At 37.2% G+C, this 15,094-nt stretch overlaps 1 protein-coding gene across 1 annotated transcript in view; it reads right to left on the reverse strand.

Moving 5' to 3' along the window:
- The window catches only part of DIS2 (Arp2/3 complex, 34 kD subunit p34-Arc), a 139,685-nt gene that overhangs the window by 84,552 nt on the left and 40,039 nt on the right, over nucleotides 1–15,094 (reverse strand). The window contains exons 2-4 of the mRNA XM_089416217.1: nucleotides 6,178–6,244; nucleotides 5,628–5,835; nucleotides 2,708–2,877 (exon numbers count right to left, since the gene is read on the reverse strand). Coding sequence (XP_089272343.1) covers nucleotides 2,708–2,877; nucleotides 5,628–5,835; nucleotides 6,178–6,244 — 445 coding nt within the window. The remainder of the gene's footprint in view (nucleotides 1–2,707; nucleotides 2,878–5,627; nucleotides 5,836–6,177; nucleotides 6,245–15,094) is intronic.

The following is a 15,094-nucleotide window of genomic DNA, read 5'->3' on the forward strand; positions in this document are numbered from 1 at the left end:
TTTAATTCTCGTTTTAGTTTAAATTTCAATTCTTGTTTTTACTATAGATTTCGATTTTGTAAAGAACAATAAACCTCCTTCAAGTCTTGATATGATTTCATGCAAGTTGCAAGCCTAGTTTGATCTTCTTGCATGATCAGAGAAGGCTTGTTGGTTGAATTAGACTAAATAGGGAAAACATCTTCTACATCTTCTTATTGTGGGATTGGGGGAAATTAGTAAATGTTCGACTTGTGAAGAAAGACTAGGGGCTTGTTTCCCTTAGTGTCGAACCTCCTTGCAAATAGGATGACTTGTGGACTCTTGGGGGTTCTCACTGAAGCTAAGCTTCCCCCTGTAGGGTCCCCTTGCAGCGCTCCTTAACCCAACAAGGATAAGGCTAGAAGATGACACAAACCTTGGTTAGATTTAATTTATTGCAATCACATATTTCATGTTGTGCACTCACACACTAAACTAACCTAAGTCCAAGTGAAATCTAATTTAACTAAAACCAACCAAAAGCATTTCACAAAACTTTCAATTTTAGCATTTGGTACTTGGTCATTTTTGCAATTGCCACATTTATCTCAAAGCACATACTTTGGGGCATTTACATTTCCAAGTTCAAGTATTTTATATTTCAAGCAATTATCTTTTACTTCAAGCATTCAGTACTCTTTATTTGGCACTGCTCTCTACTTGCTACATCTTTTACTTTAAGAGTGTTTCATTCATTGATCATTATTGCTATATCTGTTGTGTATGAATGATTATGGTTATTTATGCTCATAGAGTTTATTTACATGCTTTGAAGTAACATGTTGTAATCTACATATTAATGGTTGAATGTGTCTTGGTCAATCTTAATTAACTCCTAGAACTAATATTTCTTATTTGCTAAAGCTTGTTAAGCCTTAGTTGTCGCATAGGGTCCACCCCTTTGGCTTCGCTAGAAGTTAGCCTAGGTGGAAGAGTTGAGAATTGAATGACATCTGCTCAACTCAGGACTTGCCCCCAAGGCCACACCAAGTGGATTTAAACTTTGTCCATGTTAGCCCAGGTGTGGATTTAGGCAGCAACAGCAACACTACTATCCAACAAGACTTCAAAATATCAACATATACATATTCATTCATCCTCATGGATCTAGGTTTTAAATTGCAATTACTATGTGTTTAGATTGCAAAGGCTAGTTATGCAAGTCTTGAGCCAAACATGCAATTCTTTTTGTTGTGAACATAATTGAAGCATGTGGGAGCTAGCCTCGAGGGTTAGCCCAATTGGTCAAGTACCCGTTGCTCAAGCACCTGACAACTAGGAGGTCACAGGGTCAATTCTCCTTGATGCCCTCAGGGTTAGGCTCTAATTAGTTTGGACGGTGGGATGTGATCCCTTCGGGTGGATCTACATGGATTTGCCTCGGAATTCCAAAAAAAAATGTGTGAACACATGCACTCCAAGAAACATAATTAATCATTATAAAATAAAATAAATGATTTAGTGTTTGCGCACTATAAGCTTCAACTCTACATCTTTAATATCATCAGATGGCAGGAGTGCTAATGCGATTGAGCCAAACAAGGACAACACAACATCAACTTGGATCATTGAAACAGATCACCCAATTTTTACAGATACGAAGCTTGGTTGGACATCAAGTAGGAAATTCAGATGTAGGGAGAATGATTCCACTTTCCCAATCATAAGATAATCTGCTATGTCCAGGTCTGCACAGGGAACTTAAGTTGCAAGTTGGTACTTGCAATGAACACTTCCCACCCATTTCGTTTGGAAATTTTATTTTTCAGTATTCATGCCATGACTCATCATCCGTGTTCTTTGGACTTGTACATTATTTGAAGTATATGTAAAAAATTCACATTTGCTGATTTTAGACAAATAATTTTGCATGCTTTGTGTTTATTTTAATGTCTATGAAGAGGATTTGTCATGGAATGAAATTGTCTTTTCAAAATTGTAAGCACTTGTTCTCTCTCTTTTTTTCTTTTGGTGTGAGTTTTTCCCAGGTCCAAGAAATACTCTTATCTTTCAGCATTGCCAAGTTGTTCACAAATCTGAATCATATGATTATGCTGTGCATGAGCTATTATTTTACCTGATATATATTAAGTAAATGTGATATGTCCCTTAGAGCATCACCTTGTGTATATTATGTTTGGTTACCTAGTTAATCTGCATCAGATATATCCCAAACAGAAACTTACAGAAAAATCACTATGAATCAAAAATATAAAATCAGCAAATAAAGACTGCACTCAATATAATTTACTCATAAAATTGTAAAAGTGTAGCAGCACTAAACAAACTACACTTGCAAGAAGTCTTTTTCTGTCCAGTGGACCAGGTATGGCAATGCTGAAACGTTAACTGCTAGAATGTCATGATTCACAAACCAATATGAAAATGGGCCCTGGAATATGAACTCTTAAATAACTAAACTTTGTAAATCAATACAAACTAAGACACAATCACACATACCAATTGTAAGTATTTCCGAATAAAATAGCAAATTCTTAGCTTGTCACAAGGGGAGAGATGAAACAATTTCTTTATATGTAACTATTGTTTTCATAAATCGCTCAAGCTGCCTTAAAAAACACAAACATGGCTTGAAGAACAAGCCATCAAACATCAGCTAGATGAGCATGTGCATTGTACTTGTAGGAAATAAAGCAGAAAAAGAGCGTTCTTTTTGTTATCTAACCTGAGGAATGAGAAAGAAAGACTCCTTAGGACGGTGAGTAAGAGCAATTAGTCTATCTGCATCAGGAGCAACTGCCTTGGAAGCAAGATGCTTTAAAATCTCCCTCAAAGGTGCCCCTAAAACCACTGATCGCAGAGATGCAATCTTTATCAACAACTGAGTTCGAGCCTCTACATAAACACAAAGTAACATCAGCACACACTGTAAATTAGAACTTGAACAGGATAAAAAAATAAAAGCTGTTAGAAAAAAGTTCCTATTTCACCCTAAAGGTTCAAACAACCAAGCAAAATCAAGGACAAGAAACAAAAATTCCAATCAAAACATTTCTTTATTTTGGTTTGGAAATTCTACAAATGTTGCAAAAGTCGGGCATATTTAAGTTTAAAATTTTAAGTTAAGTTTCACCAATACCCTTTTCCTTCATTATCATAACAAGAATCAATTATTACAGTTGCAAGCTTAGTTCCAAGTGTAATGGTTTCTCCATAACTCCTCAAATGAAAATTCTTTAATCATTTCTTGCATTCTCCATCAGAAATAGAGCATCCATTATGCAACAACTTCTAGGTGAACCAGGTGAATAAAGGCTCACACTGTTTCACTTTAAGCATAATTCAAATTGTTTTTCTGATTTCTCCTAATGCAAAGTATTGGCACCCTGTAAAGTCAACTTTCAGCACTGGGCATGTAGTTAATTAAATTTAGCTAGGAATAAAAAAACTAAGGTCCACGTATCTAAACCTGGTATAATGAATTGTATGTGCAACAATGGGGCTCTGATACACATCCTTCATTACTTGTTATTTCTATAGCTTTGTTATTCTTTGGATCTCTTTGACATCTAATTTCCTCCTGGTGGGTTTTCCATAAGCACATTGTCAGAATAACTGCATAACATTAGTTTTAGTGTTCTAACTTTTAACTATCGCAAAAATATGTACTTGTTTACTTTTTCTCCTTGCCTATTGAATCAAATAGACGTAAGCAATTCTCCAATAAAATTCTCAGAAACATGTTTGAAGTCTATAATTCCTCTTGATATATTGGATTGTTGTCTGATTTATTCCCTCCCAACCTTTCAAACTTCCTCCTTCTAACTCCTCTTTTTTAAATTTGTATGACTCTATCCTTAGTTTGTTGGTTGACTCTTTTCACTTTCTTTTGCAAGTTACCCATCCATCCTAGCTCTCTCTTCTCTGTGACTATATTGTCCAAATATGTCCCATATGTACTGCAGGTGTCATAATCTTTTGCAAACTTTCATTTCAGTTATAGGTTGGGTAGACACATTTCTGTGAAAAATGTCTAACAGAATTTCCAGCAATAAGAGATTTGATTTGGTAAGATTTCCAGAATCTAAACTTCATCTTCAAGCATCCAATTCAATATCTTTAATCTTTTGGCCTATTTTGGTTAGTTTCTAAGAACATCTTAATTTAGAAAGAAAAAAAATAGATTCAGAAGTTTAAGTTTAGATGCAGTGGCTATGTTGCAATCTCCTTTGGATTTCTTATATTTTGGAAATACTAACATAATTATTTTGGCTAAGCCACTGCACTATGAGGGACATATCTATCCATCAAACCACTCGTCTGTATCCCTTTGAATATCATTTTTTTGAAGTTCTGGAAAACATTGCATATTGTTATGAAAGATGTTTATATCTCTACCCTTAAACACTCTGACAATGTAAAGCACCAAACCAGATTGACTGGAGAAAAATCGAAGGCAGCACATATATTGCATTATGCATATATTCAAGTAAAACCTTGGAAAACTACCATTACAATATGCAAAGTTTTAGTTCTCTTGTACCAACCCACAATTTCTTCTCAGTGATTTTCACGGATGGCAAATGCCAAATTTTGAAATACCTAGAGATTTTGAAGCATAAAAGGTTTATCATTCCAGAAGGTAGACATCAAACGACTACTCTATTAAATAAATCCTCAAATTTTAATACCATTCTCCTTCAAGTAAAATCCAAAAATAATAGACTGGTGGGCTAGCTCAAATGGTTGAGAGCTTTGAGTTTCATGCAGGGGGTCTTGGGGTCAATCCCCTGAGATGGCTGCCTCTGCTGCATGCCTCATTCAATGTCCCTACCAGAAGAGGAGTCGTAATCGTGCCAACAGTTTTACACTGGGTACCATCTGCAAAAAGCAGGGAAGTGCCCAGGGGCTTCCCTGTAAGGTTTTACTTTGAAAAAAACAATCCAAATATAATTACATAAGAAGAATAGCATGTTCAAAAATAGGAAAAATATATGTTTACTTCAATTATTATTATCTTTCACTTTCCTTTGGCATTTTTCTATCCTTTTCTCCCACCATCATATCTGTCAACTTATGTCAACATGTAAGTGTGAAGTTGTGAACCCACTTTAAAGCATTCATTTGAATACTACACTCTTTCCAGGCATGACCGAAGCATAACCAGAAGGGTTTCTTTGTTTCCTTTCTTGAGGTTTCAATATCCATCTAATAGTTTTAATTTTTATACTGGTCTCTTTATTTCCTACTATATGAAATATTCCAGAAAAGCATCTCATCAATTGAGAAAGATTACATAAATAACAATAGGCTTCTATAGATGATGCATTTTAGAAAACTGTTTCTGAATAAACCTTCATTTAGCCAGATTCAAGCTAAATGCAGATCCATGCCCTATGGAATAAGAAGTGAAAATAAAACATGGGAGAAATTTGTTTTACTCAGAACAGCTCCACAGATTGCCTAGTGTCAATTGATATAAACATATCAATTGTTGTAAATATTCAATAGCAGCATTTCTCTTTACAATGAGAAACTAAACATACAAAACCATTCTGAACAATCAGCTCAGAAGTCAAAACATCGTGTCATTAATCAGACTTATAGAAAGCTTATTATAACCTTGGGTAAGAGACTCGCTGAACCTTCATTTGATGGAAGTTTTGTCAAATCCAGCTTTAAGGTAAGCTGAAAGCCATCTTCCGCAGGATCAACAATCTGCATTACAGCACCATATGCTCCTCTCACAGCCTCTATTGCACCAAATGGAAGTCCACCAGCTAAAACAGTCTCAGGCGGTGGAGATGGAATTGATATTGACAATGCCATGTGGTGTGGATCCTTCATTGTAGCCTGTACAGAGTGTAAAATGGCAATTCATCCATAAAGGATAGTTAAATTGAAATCACAAATGTGTTGCAAAGTCAAAAAAGCTTCATACTAGAAGACTAAACCTAACCATGGAAATTGACTTCTTTGTCAAATTGGAGGCTATGCGCAACCTCATAAGCATGCTCAGAATATCAAAATATTAAATAATTATTCAGAGTGTTAAATAGAGCTTCCTTGAGTAGATCTTCGTAAAGGCAGCTAATTCAAAATAATAATAATAACTCTGACAAACTAAATTATAACAATAAAAATTGCCATTATGACCAACCTTATAGTCATATGCGAAAAGGGCATTGCTAATACCTGAATGTGGTACCGGACATCGTCAAATTCAACCAAATGGTAATCCAGCTCTACAGCTTTCACCAAACTGAAAATAACAAACATGACAACCATAAATCTTACAGGGAAAAATCAAAGCTCCAAAATGAAAGCATATAAATGGCAACATAAAGAATTATGAATTGTTCATTGCTATAAGTAGACTATTAATATCAGACTTATAAGTAGCCATTGATCTCCTAAATGTTAGGACATTATTCTCCTGATTGAGCATCCTTCATAGTCAAGGTAATTAATCGTTATGAGGACTTCAAAGAATTGTACTTAGAGCATCCCTCACAGCCAGATCAATAAATTGCTATTCAAACTTCAAAGAATTGTACTAAGACATTGCTTATGGAGAAAGCCATATCATTATTGAATAACTGTTTATGACTGGCTGATTCTATATGCAAAATACCACCGTCTAAGATGCACAATATTTCCCCCACGTCCTGAACCTGTCCAGATTCATCCAGGTTTCCAAATCATCACAAATCCATCTCTGTACACTTGTACATGGGGCAGTACATAACTGTAGGAATTTGTTCTGAATCCATCTCAAACAACACAGAAAAGGCCCAAGTATTATCAGTGAAAATTGAATCTACGGATTTTTTTCATCATTTATGGCCTGTGGTTTTTGGGGCTGAGCATCATTACATTAATAGCAGTGAAATTTCTACACATTGTAGCATCTGTTTTGCATACATATCTTTATGTGTTTTACTGTTTTCTATATGCCATATCCAGTTGTGTCATACCAAAAATATTCCGAGATTTTGAAATATCCATATATATTCCTGTACCATATCCAGGCAACATAGACAGCTTGCATACATACACAAATAATCTCAAGTGTTGTAACTTGCATCGCTCTATATCAAATGAGATTATTTATTGTTAACTTTATTTGTTCATTACTATTATGATTTTTCTAAGTTATTTAACAAATCAACCCCTCTTTATTTGCTTTGAACTCAAGTTATAGGTAGAAACTCATTTTCCAAGGAAAAACTTTGTAAGATAAATCAAAATGTCTCCATTTGATCAGGAACCTAAGAATTTTTTTTGAACAAAGGGAATTTCTTTGTATATCCAAAGTCTCCTCCAGATCTATTATCATATTCCCTTCTTTGTCAAAATCCAGTAGTTCAATTTGGATGGGAAATTGCTTGCCCAATCTTTTCTTTTAGCAGGACACAAGGAACATGAGGTGCAGTATGCCTTTTATTTGGAGGCTCAAAGCCATGTGCTACTTGATCAATTAGTGTATGAATTTGATCCATACCATAGAATTTTAGATCGAAACATTTAGTTTCTTGTAATTGTTTCATGGATTTTGTTTGTAAGGTGGAAGATGGTTATAAACCCATCCACCTACAAAGAATTCTCATTCAATTCAATGCAGGCCTGTTTGTTATTTCATCTGATCATGACTGCTTGTTAAATGTTTGTTAAATTTTTTATCTTTAGGTAACTTCCTTAGAATCCTCTAAACAATCCCTCATTTGAAACTTTAATTCTCACTACTTTGTAATCACAAATTCTTGGTGACTTGTACACATAAAGTACTATGAACAATGTCAATTTGGAAGTATGATGGGCAGTGTTGTGTCATCATTCTGCTAAATGTATCCATGTATGCAACCGAGGTTTATCTTTTTTGAAGTAGATATCCTTCAGGGTATTTATTTGCTCCTGTTTAGCAATCTGACTAAGGGTGATAACATGCATTCATTGTTCACAAAATTCCTATCTGGCAAAATAACTTGTGAATTTCAAATTGCCATCACTGATTTTAACTTTGGGAAATCCGTTTAGTTTGTACTTGTAGATATTTTGTACCCATGAGCTAGCTATCTGAATTGCAGAGCATTTTGACAGCATGCCAATAGAATGAACATATTTGTCAAGCAATCAAAAAGGCAACAATGATTTCTTTCCTCCTGAGTTTGGTAGACCAGCAAAAAAAATCAATGCACCTCTTTTTCATTTTGTCAAGGTAAATGCAAAGGTTATAAAATTTCAAGGGAAGCAATCATTCTATATCCGGCAAATTAAACTTTACACCGCAGACAAATCTTGTTTTTCATCCGATTCCAGAAAAAAGATTGCCAAATATTGTAGCATGTTCAAAAAAAGACTTACATGTCCTGAAAAAGGAACATAATGGCCTTCTCTTAGAATTTGTTATCAGAATTCTGACATTGCTGACAATAAATCATGCCATTATCCAAGAGGATATCAATTTCCCATAGGAATTTTTGCTTGTTATTTGGTTGATTATTTTCATTTTACTCAATAACTTTCTGAACATCTATCTTCCATATATTCGGCTTGAAAACCATGAACCCATTCTAGAATGATGAAAAATATAGGTAAGAGGATTGGGAGCAAGTACTTGCATAATTCTGCCAGAGCCACATGTTAATTGGTGTTCAAATGCGAAAGACAGAAACAGATGTGACCCGCCTGACGTATCTCCTACTTTAAGGAAGGGCATTCCTTTACCATGAGTAGGGAACCTCCCAGTGCTTCTCCAACACACTCAATGTGAGGAAAGGCCACAGCATGCGGTTCTCCATGCAATCAAGGAGTGGAGGGTGAGATGACACTTTTGGCCAGCACCACCCATTCAACAGAATGACAAGTTCCCCACACTTGCACTCACCTTAGCAGTTGATCATGAACCTATTGTTGATGGCTGGGAGCCAACTCCCAAAGACCATAACTATTCATTACCCAATGTTGGGCTCCTCTCGACTGTTGCTCTATGAGACTGGACTAATGTTTCTTCCAAGTCAGAGATCTTTATGCTTATTGTTACGGTATGTTATGTTATGGATGTTTCATGATTCTATTGTATCCTTGGGGAGATGGAATTAATCTAGAAGGCAGGCACTTTTGTTTTGTACCCAATCTGTTATTGATCTTAAGGTGGTTGCATTTACAGCTTGCTTTTTTGCATAATACCAAATATACATTACATGTTTATATTGATAGCTAAAGAAAGGATCGTATCCCCAAAAAAAAAAAGATGGAGAATAAAATAGGCTCATCCTCTTCTTGACAAATCACCAATCAATATAATTTCATTTCCTTATTTATTATCTCAACATCAAAATCCTAGATTTTGTTGATCAACCTCTATTGCTATCCTAGCAAAGTTGTAGGATAAGTCTCCAAGTTATCATGATCTAATTTTACCAATAGTTTACTTTCAATGAAGTTATTGTCTCCATTTTCACAAGGTGTGCATATTTGCAAGCATGTTGCTTATCATAGGTAGATATTAGTTGCTCATTCCATTTTAGCATTATAGGATGGTTAGCGTGTGTGGCGATAGCTGCTATTCCTAATGCATCATGTTCTAGTTCAAGAAGTTTGAAGAAGTATGCAATTTTAAGACATGTTACTTATATATTTTTATTTTTCGAAAAAGGATTCTATTGCATCATCCCATTTAAATGGATCCTATTTAAATAAATGAAACAATGATGTCACAATGCAGGCATAGGTTTTAGACAAACCTTCAATAATAACCAATCAGCCATATGAATCTTCATACTTTAAAGTTTAAATATACTCTTTGTTCATTGTCATTTCATTAATTGCTTCAATCCTCAGGAGATCGGCCTTTACACCTCAGTGTAGAATGTTATAGTCCAAGTTTTCAATTTCATGGTTATTGAAAGTGTAGTTAGTTAATTTGCATACTTTTTGCTTTTTATAGGATTCTTCATATGTGCTTGACATGATCCACGTACAATTTATACTTTTAATATGAATTTATATGCCATATTGTAAGACAAATTTCAGTACAAGGTGATCAGATCAGAAAACAATAAAATATAAGAAAGGTGGAAACCTAACTAACTCTCATACTTGCTGTTATTAGTAAATCTGAACATGCATAGGTTAATTGAAAAATATGAACAGCAAACTAAAAATTATCAGAACAGCAGACTGTATGTACCAATTCAGCATAAATCGGTGATCTGAAAATTATGATGCCAAGCAGATTTCCTGCACTTAATCACACATTAAGTCTCTGTCACATCCAAGTGCCAACAGAAAAATATAAAGCAAACTGCTCAAAACTTTTACCTAATCCCCAGAACAGTGGTGTGACATATCTTTCTTTTATAGACTAGGAGAGAACAAGAGATACAATGAATGTAGACCAACCAGTGGTGCACCCTCCAACAAAGACAGACCCCTGACCCTAAAAAAGCATGCACCATCATGGAATTGTGTGCCCTACTGCATGAGTTCTCTACCTAGAATAGCATGCTTTAACTGGAGAAGAGAGTCTGCATTCATTAATGTATTTCCTACCTCAGAAACAGTATCAGACCTAAAATGGAACTCCCTCATGCTATAGTCCTTCAAAAAGGGGATAAAACCCAAAACATCCATTGTTGGGCAAGTTTTGGATAAGCTGGGTGAAAAAACCCAAATCTGGGGCTTTGAGTAAGACACACTGAACCAATTAACTTATTAAGAAAGTGAAACGCCTTAAGGAAGTCTGTAAATAAAGTAGGATTAGATTTATTTGGAGGCATCGAGTGTAGATCATTTCATCTGTCTTTGAGCTTTGGCTCTGAGGGTTTTAAAACCCCTTTCTCTTGATAATTTCGGTGGTGAAAGATTCCACCCTAGTTGACTTTTCTTCTCTTTTTCTCTCTGTTCTGGTACAGGAATTCTCTGAAAGGAAAAAAGAATTTTCTGAGCTTAGTTTCCTCTGTTGAAAAGGGTTTTGCATGGGTTAAAGAACCCTCCATCCACTTCTGCGCAGTGCACAGGTATCTTTCTTGAGACAGCAGGTCATTCTGGGTGTCATTTCTGTAACAGCGGGATCCCTGGGAATGATTTTTTGTGACAGCGAGTTTTCTAGCATGGTTGCCTGAGGCAGCGAGTCATTCTGGGCATCTTTTCTGTGGCAGTGAGGCTTCTGGGCATGATAGTGAGTCATTCTGGGCATTTTTTCTGTGGCAGCAAGGCTTCTGGGCATGATAGTGAGTCATTCAAGGCAATTTTCTGTGGTAGCGAGTCTTCTGGGCAATTTTCCTGTGGTAGCAAGTCACTCTGGGCACCTTTTCTGTGGCAGTGAGTCTTCTGGGTGTGATTTCTTGAACCACGAGCTATTCTGGGCATCATTCCTGTGTCAGCGAGTCATTCTGGGCATGACTTCTGAGGCAGCGAGGTCTCTGGTAGCTGCATTTTGAAGAGACATGACAGTTCGTTAGGGCTGCGAGTTGGAAAGGCATTTGCTCCAGGTTAGGAAGGGATCATGTGAAGCTGAAAAGTGCCAAGCGAAGTCGACATGCTAGGCTGATAAGGATGTCCGTTCTGTGGTTACAAACACCTTCCTAAAGTACGCTGCCTGTGGTGCACCACTATCATTCAGGAAAAGAATAGTTAGCTTATTTCATTGAATTGCAGAATATGTTATTTCTGTTAGTCTTCTAAAGAATAAGTACCCATTGGATACTAGGGTTTGGTACCAGAAGCTGTAAAGACTCATGAATTTATGTTTGGAATTGCATTCCTGAGTTTGGAAACATACTGTCTTTGGCAAATTGGTTATTACTGTCTACTATGATTGGAAAATTGGAAGTTGTGTCTGAAGTAGGACTGTAATTAATCAATTGAATATCTGAGTGACACTTGCATTAACAAACCCTAGCAAAACAACTAGGGCAAAAATTTTGCTGGCACATTAGAGTGGTATCAGAGAACAAGCATCCTGCCAGCTTGTGAGTAAATGAAAGTTTATGCTTCCTGAAGACACCAGCAACGTCACTGTAAGAAGGAGGAATACCAAGGTTGCACGAAACGGGGAAACGGGTACGAGTTTCCGAAACGGGAAGCGATACGAAACGCGACCTCCCCAAATTTTGGAAATGGGGAAACGCGAATATATATATATTAGGACATTTAAGAAATATGTGCAATCATAAAGCATATATGATAAACTCTAATTTATTACATTATGATAAAATTGTCAATTGTCAATGCATAAACTATAAGTATCTAAATTTACATCACATTTACTCATGAATAATCACATAATGAAAATAGAAATATACAAAATCAGCCACGAGAAATTTCTAATTTTTTGTCTCGTGCTTGATTGGGAGTCTCCTCCTACATAGTCGAATGACCTCAGTGCTCTTGATTAAATACAAGTTTCATACCCTAGTACCCTACATTCTCTTGACTATTGGGAGTCTCCCCTACATAGAGGGCTTTGTTCTCTCGATTAAATACAAGTTCCATACCCTAGTACATGATAAAATCCAATGGAAACATTGCAATCCCCCCAATCCTGAAATCCTGAAAAACAGATAAGTCTGCTGGATTTTGAGTGAGATCTAAAATTCTACTTTCTCCATATGAAATTCAATGAGGGCGAAACCACTCTCAAACATCTTGAGTCATTTCATGGTAATGTTAAAAATTTAAGTAAAAGGATGAAAATATCCTTTTACTTTAAGAATTTAACATTACCATGAACTGCATATCAACACTAGGGCAAAAGTTCACTTTTATAACTTTAGACAGGCATCTGCAAGCAACTAGAAGTCACTAGGCTAACGTAAGAATAGATTAGAAAACAAATAAAAAAAATTAAAAAAAACACAAGTAAATGCTGAAACGTGGGTCATACGGCCGTGAAAGGCGTTTCAGGCCGTACTGGCCACGTTTCAGTTTCGTGAAATGTGGCAGTACGGCCTGAAACGCATTTCAGGGCCGTACCAAACGCGTTTCAGCGTTTCGTACTCGTTTCCGTACGGAAACGCCCTCCTACCCCACGTTTCCTGCGACATAGAGGAATACCCATTGTTCCACTATGGACGACAGAGTAGAACATGACCCTGGTATTTTACTCCAAGAATTGATACAGGGGCAGCAGCAGATGCATCAACAGCTGCACCAGCAAGGGCAGTAAATGATTCAAGGGCAACAACAGATAGCTCAGTATTTGACCCAAGGACAACAACAGATCGCGATGCTGATCGCTCACCTCAACGGCCAGTCAACTGTCACTGCCACCAACATGACCACAACAGAGGGAAGTGGGAACCATAATCTTGTTCCACGTAACAACCAAGTCAATAGCAGGAAGAGTAGCAGACCACTTCTACCACAATTTACAGATAATCAAGTGCCAGCAGGCCAGGAAGCAGTTGAACCAAATCAACTCCTTAATAACTATGCTCAGGACTATGCAAGATTGGAGGAGAATACCCAAGCAGCTATGTCCTTCAACGAGTACAGTAACTTCCAGTACTGGAATAGACCCCGAGGACAGCCCAATGGAGAGCTAGCACGCAAGGTAAGTAAACTCCCTTTACCTTCATTTGATGGATAGTCTAAATTTTCAGCACGGCATGGGTGCAAAAGCTGGATACCTATTTCAGGCTCAACCCAATGGCGGAAATTGATGCTATTCAATTTGCCACACTACATCTGGAAGGAGACACCCATGAATGGTGGTACCATGGTTTAGTCACCTTGGGGCATGCAAATATTGTCTCTTACGAAGAATTTACACAACGCTTGATAGACAGGTTTGACCGAAGGCACCCAAGCATCCATTTCAGGGAATTAGCCATGATCAAACAAACAGGGTTATCAGAAAAGTTCATTGCAAAATTTGAGCGGATCACAGTGATGGTGACAGACATATTGAAAGAAAGGTTAGTCATGCTCTTCATAGAAGCATTGGCTGAGCCGCTACAGGGTTGGGTTAGGGCATGTAACCCGTCCACTTTCCAAGAAGCGGTCAAGAAGGCTCCAGACATGAGCAATGCATCTACAACATCTAAATTCCCAACCAAACCTTCCATTCCCCCAAGGAATAGAGAAAAGAAGCCTCCCCAGTGAGAAGGGAGTTGAAGAAACAGGTTGGACGATGCAACCCAAAACGATCTCAGGTGGAAAAAACTATGCTTCACATGCAGGGAACCATGGGAACTAGGGCATCGTTGTATGGGAAAAGGGAAAATTCACTACATAGAGGTCGCATCTGATGATGAAAAAGAAGAAGATACATCTACACCAGTTGAAGGAGGACCACCGCAAAAGGAGGCTAAAGAAGAGGAACCCGACAATCATAAGGAAGAGCTACCCCACAAGAGAGCAAAAGCAGAAGAGTAGATCAACAGAGGGAAGAAGCCTTGAACACAAGTCAAGATTGCAACCCTTTCTGGCACACTTTGGTATTACACATTCAAAGTAAGAGGAGTTGTCAAAGGACAACGTATCACCTCATTAATTGACAAAGGAGCCACACACAATTTTAATTGAAGAAGAATTTGAAGGCCTTGATGTGATAGTTGCAGATGGGTACAACTTGGACTGCACTCAAATGATTCCAAGTTTGAGTGTAATCCTTGGTAATTATACTTTTACTAGCGATTTTTATGTGATTGACCTGACCGATCTCAATATGGTTTTTGGGGTTCAATGGATATATTTGTTGGGAAGACACGCTATGGATTACCAAGCTCTGGAAATGGAGTTTAAAGCTCCAAATGGCAGCAAGGTAGTCTTGAGGGGCATGGCAAATGGCGGTCCACAGGTTGTCTCAGCCAGAAGAATGGAAGCAATATTCAGACATGGTGATATAGCTTATGCAGCAAACTGCAGGATCATAACATAGGAGCCCCCTAGTGAGGAAAAACCACAGTATGCAGCAGACATTCAGCAAGTGTTGGACAAACACAGCCAGGTGTTTGACGACATTCCCCCAGGATTGCCGCCCAAAAGAGGGTTTGAGCACACTATTGAGTTGGAGGAAGGAGCTAAACCTATGATAACCACACCATATCAGCATCCAAAGAAGTTCAAGGACGAGATAGAAAAGACCATCTAGGAATTGTTGGCC

Source organism: Pinus tabuliformis, chromosome 3_2 (genome assembly GCF_031772625.1).
Source record: "Pinus tabuliformis cultivar Carrire ecotype Pingquan chromosome 3_2, CPIR1, whole genome shotgun sequence".
In the NCBI taxonomy this organism is placed as follows: domain Eukaryota; kingdom Viridiplantae; phylum Streptophyta; class Pinopsida; order Pinales; family Pinaceae; genus Pinus; species Pinus tabuliformis.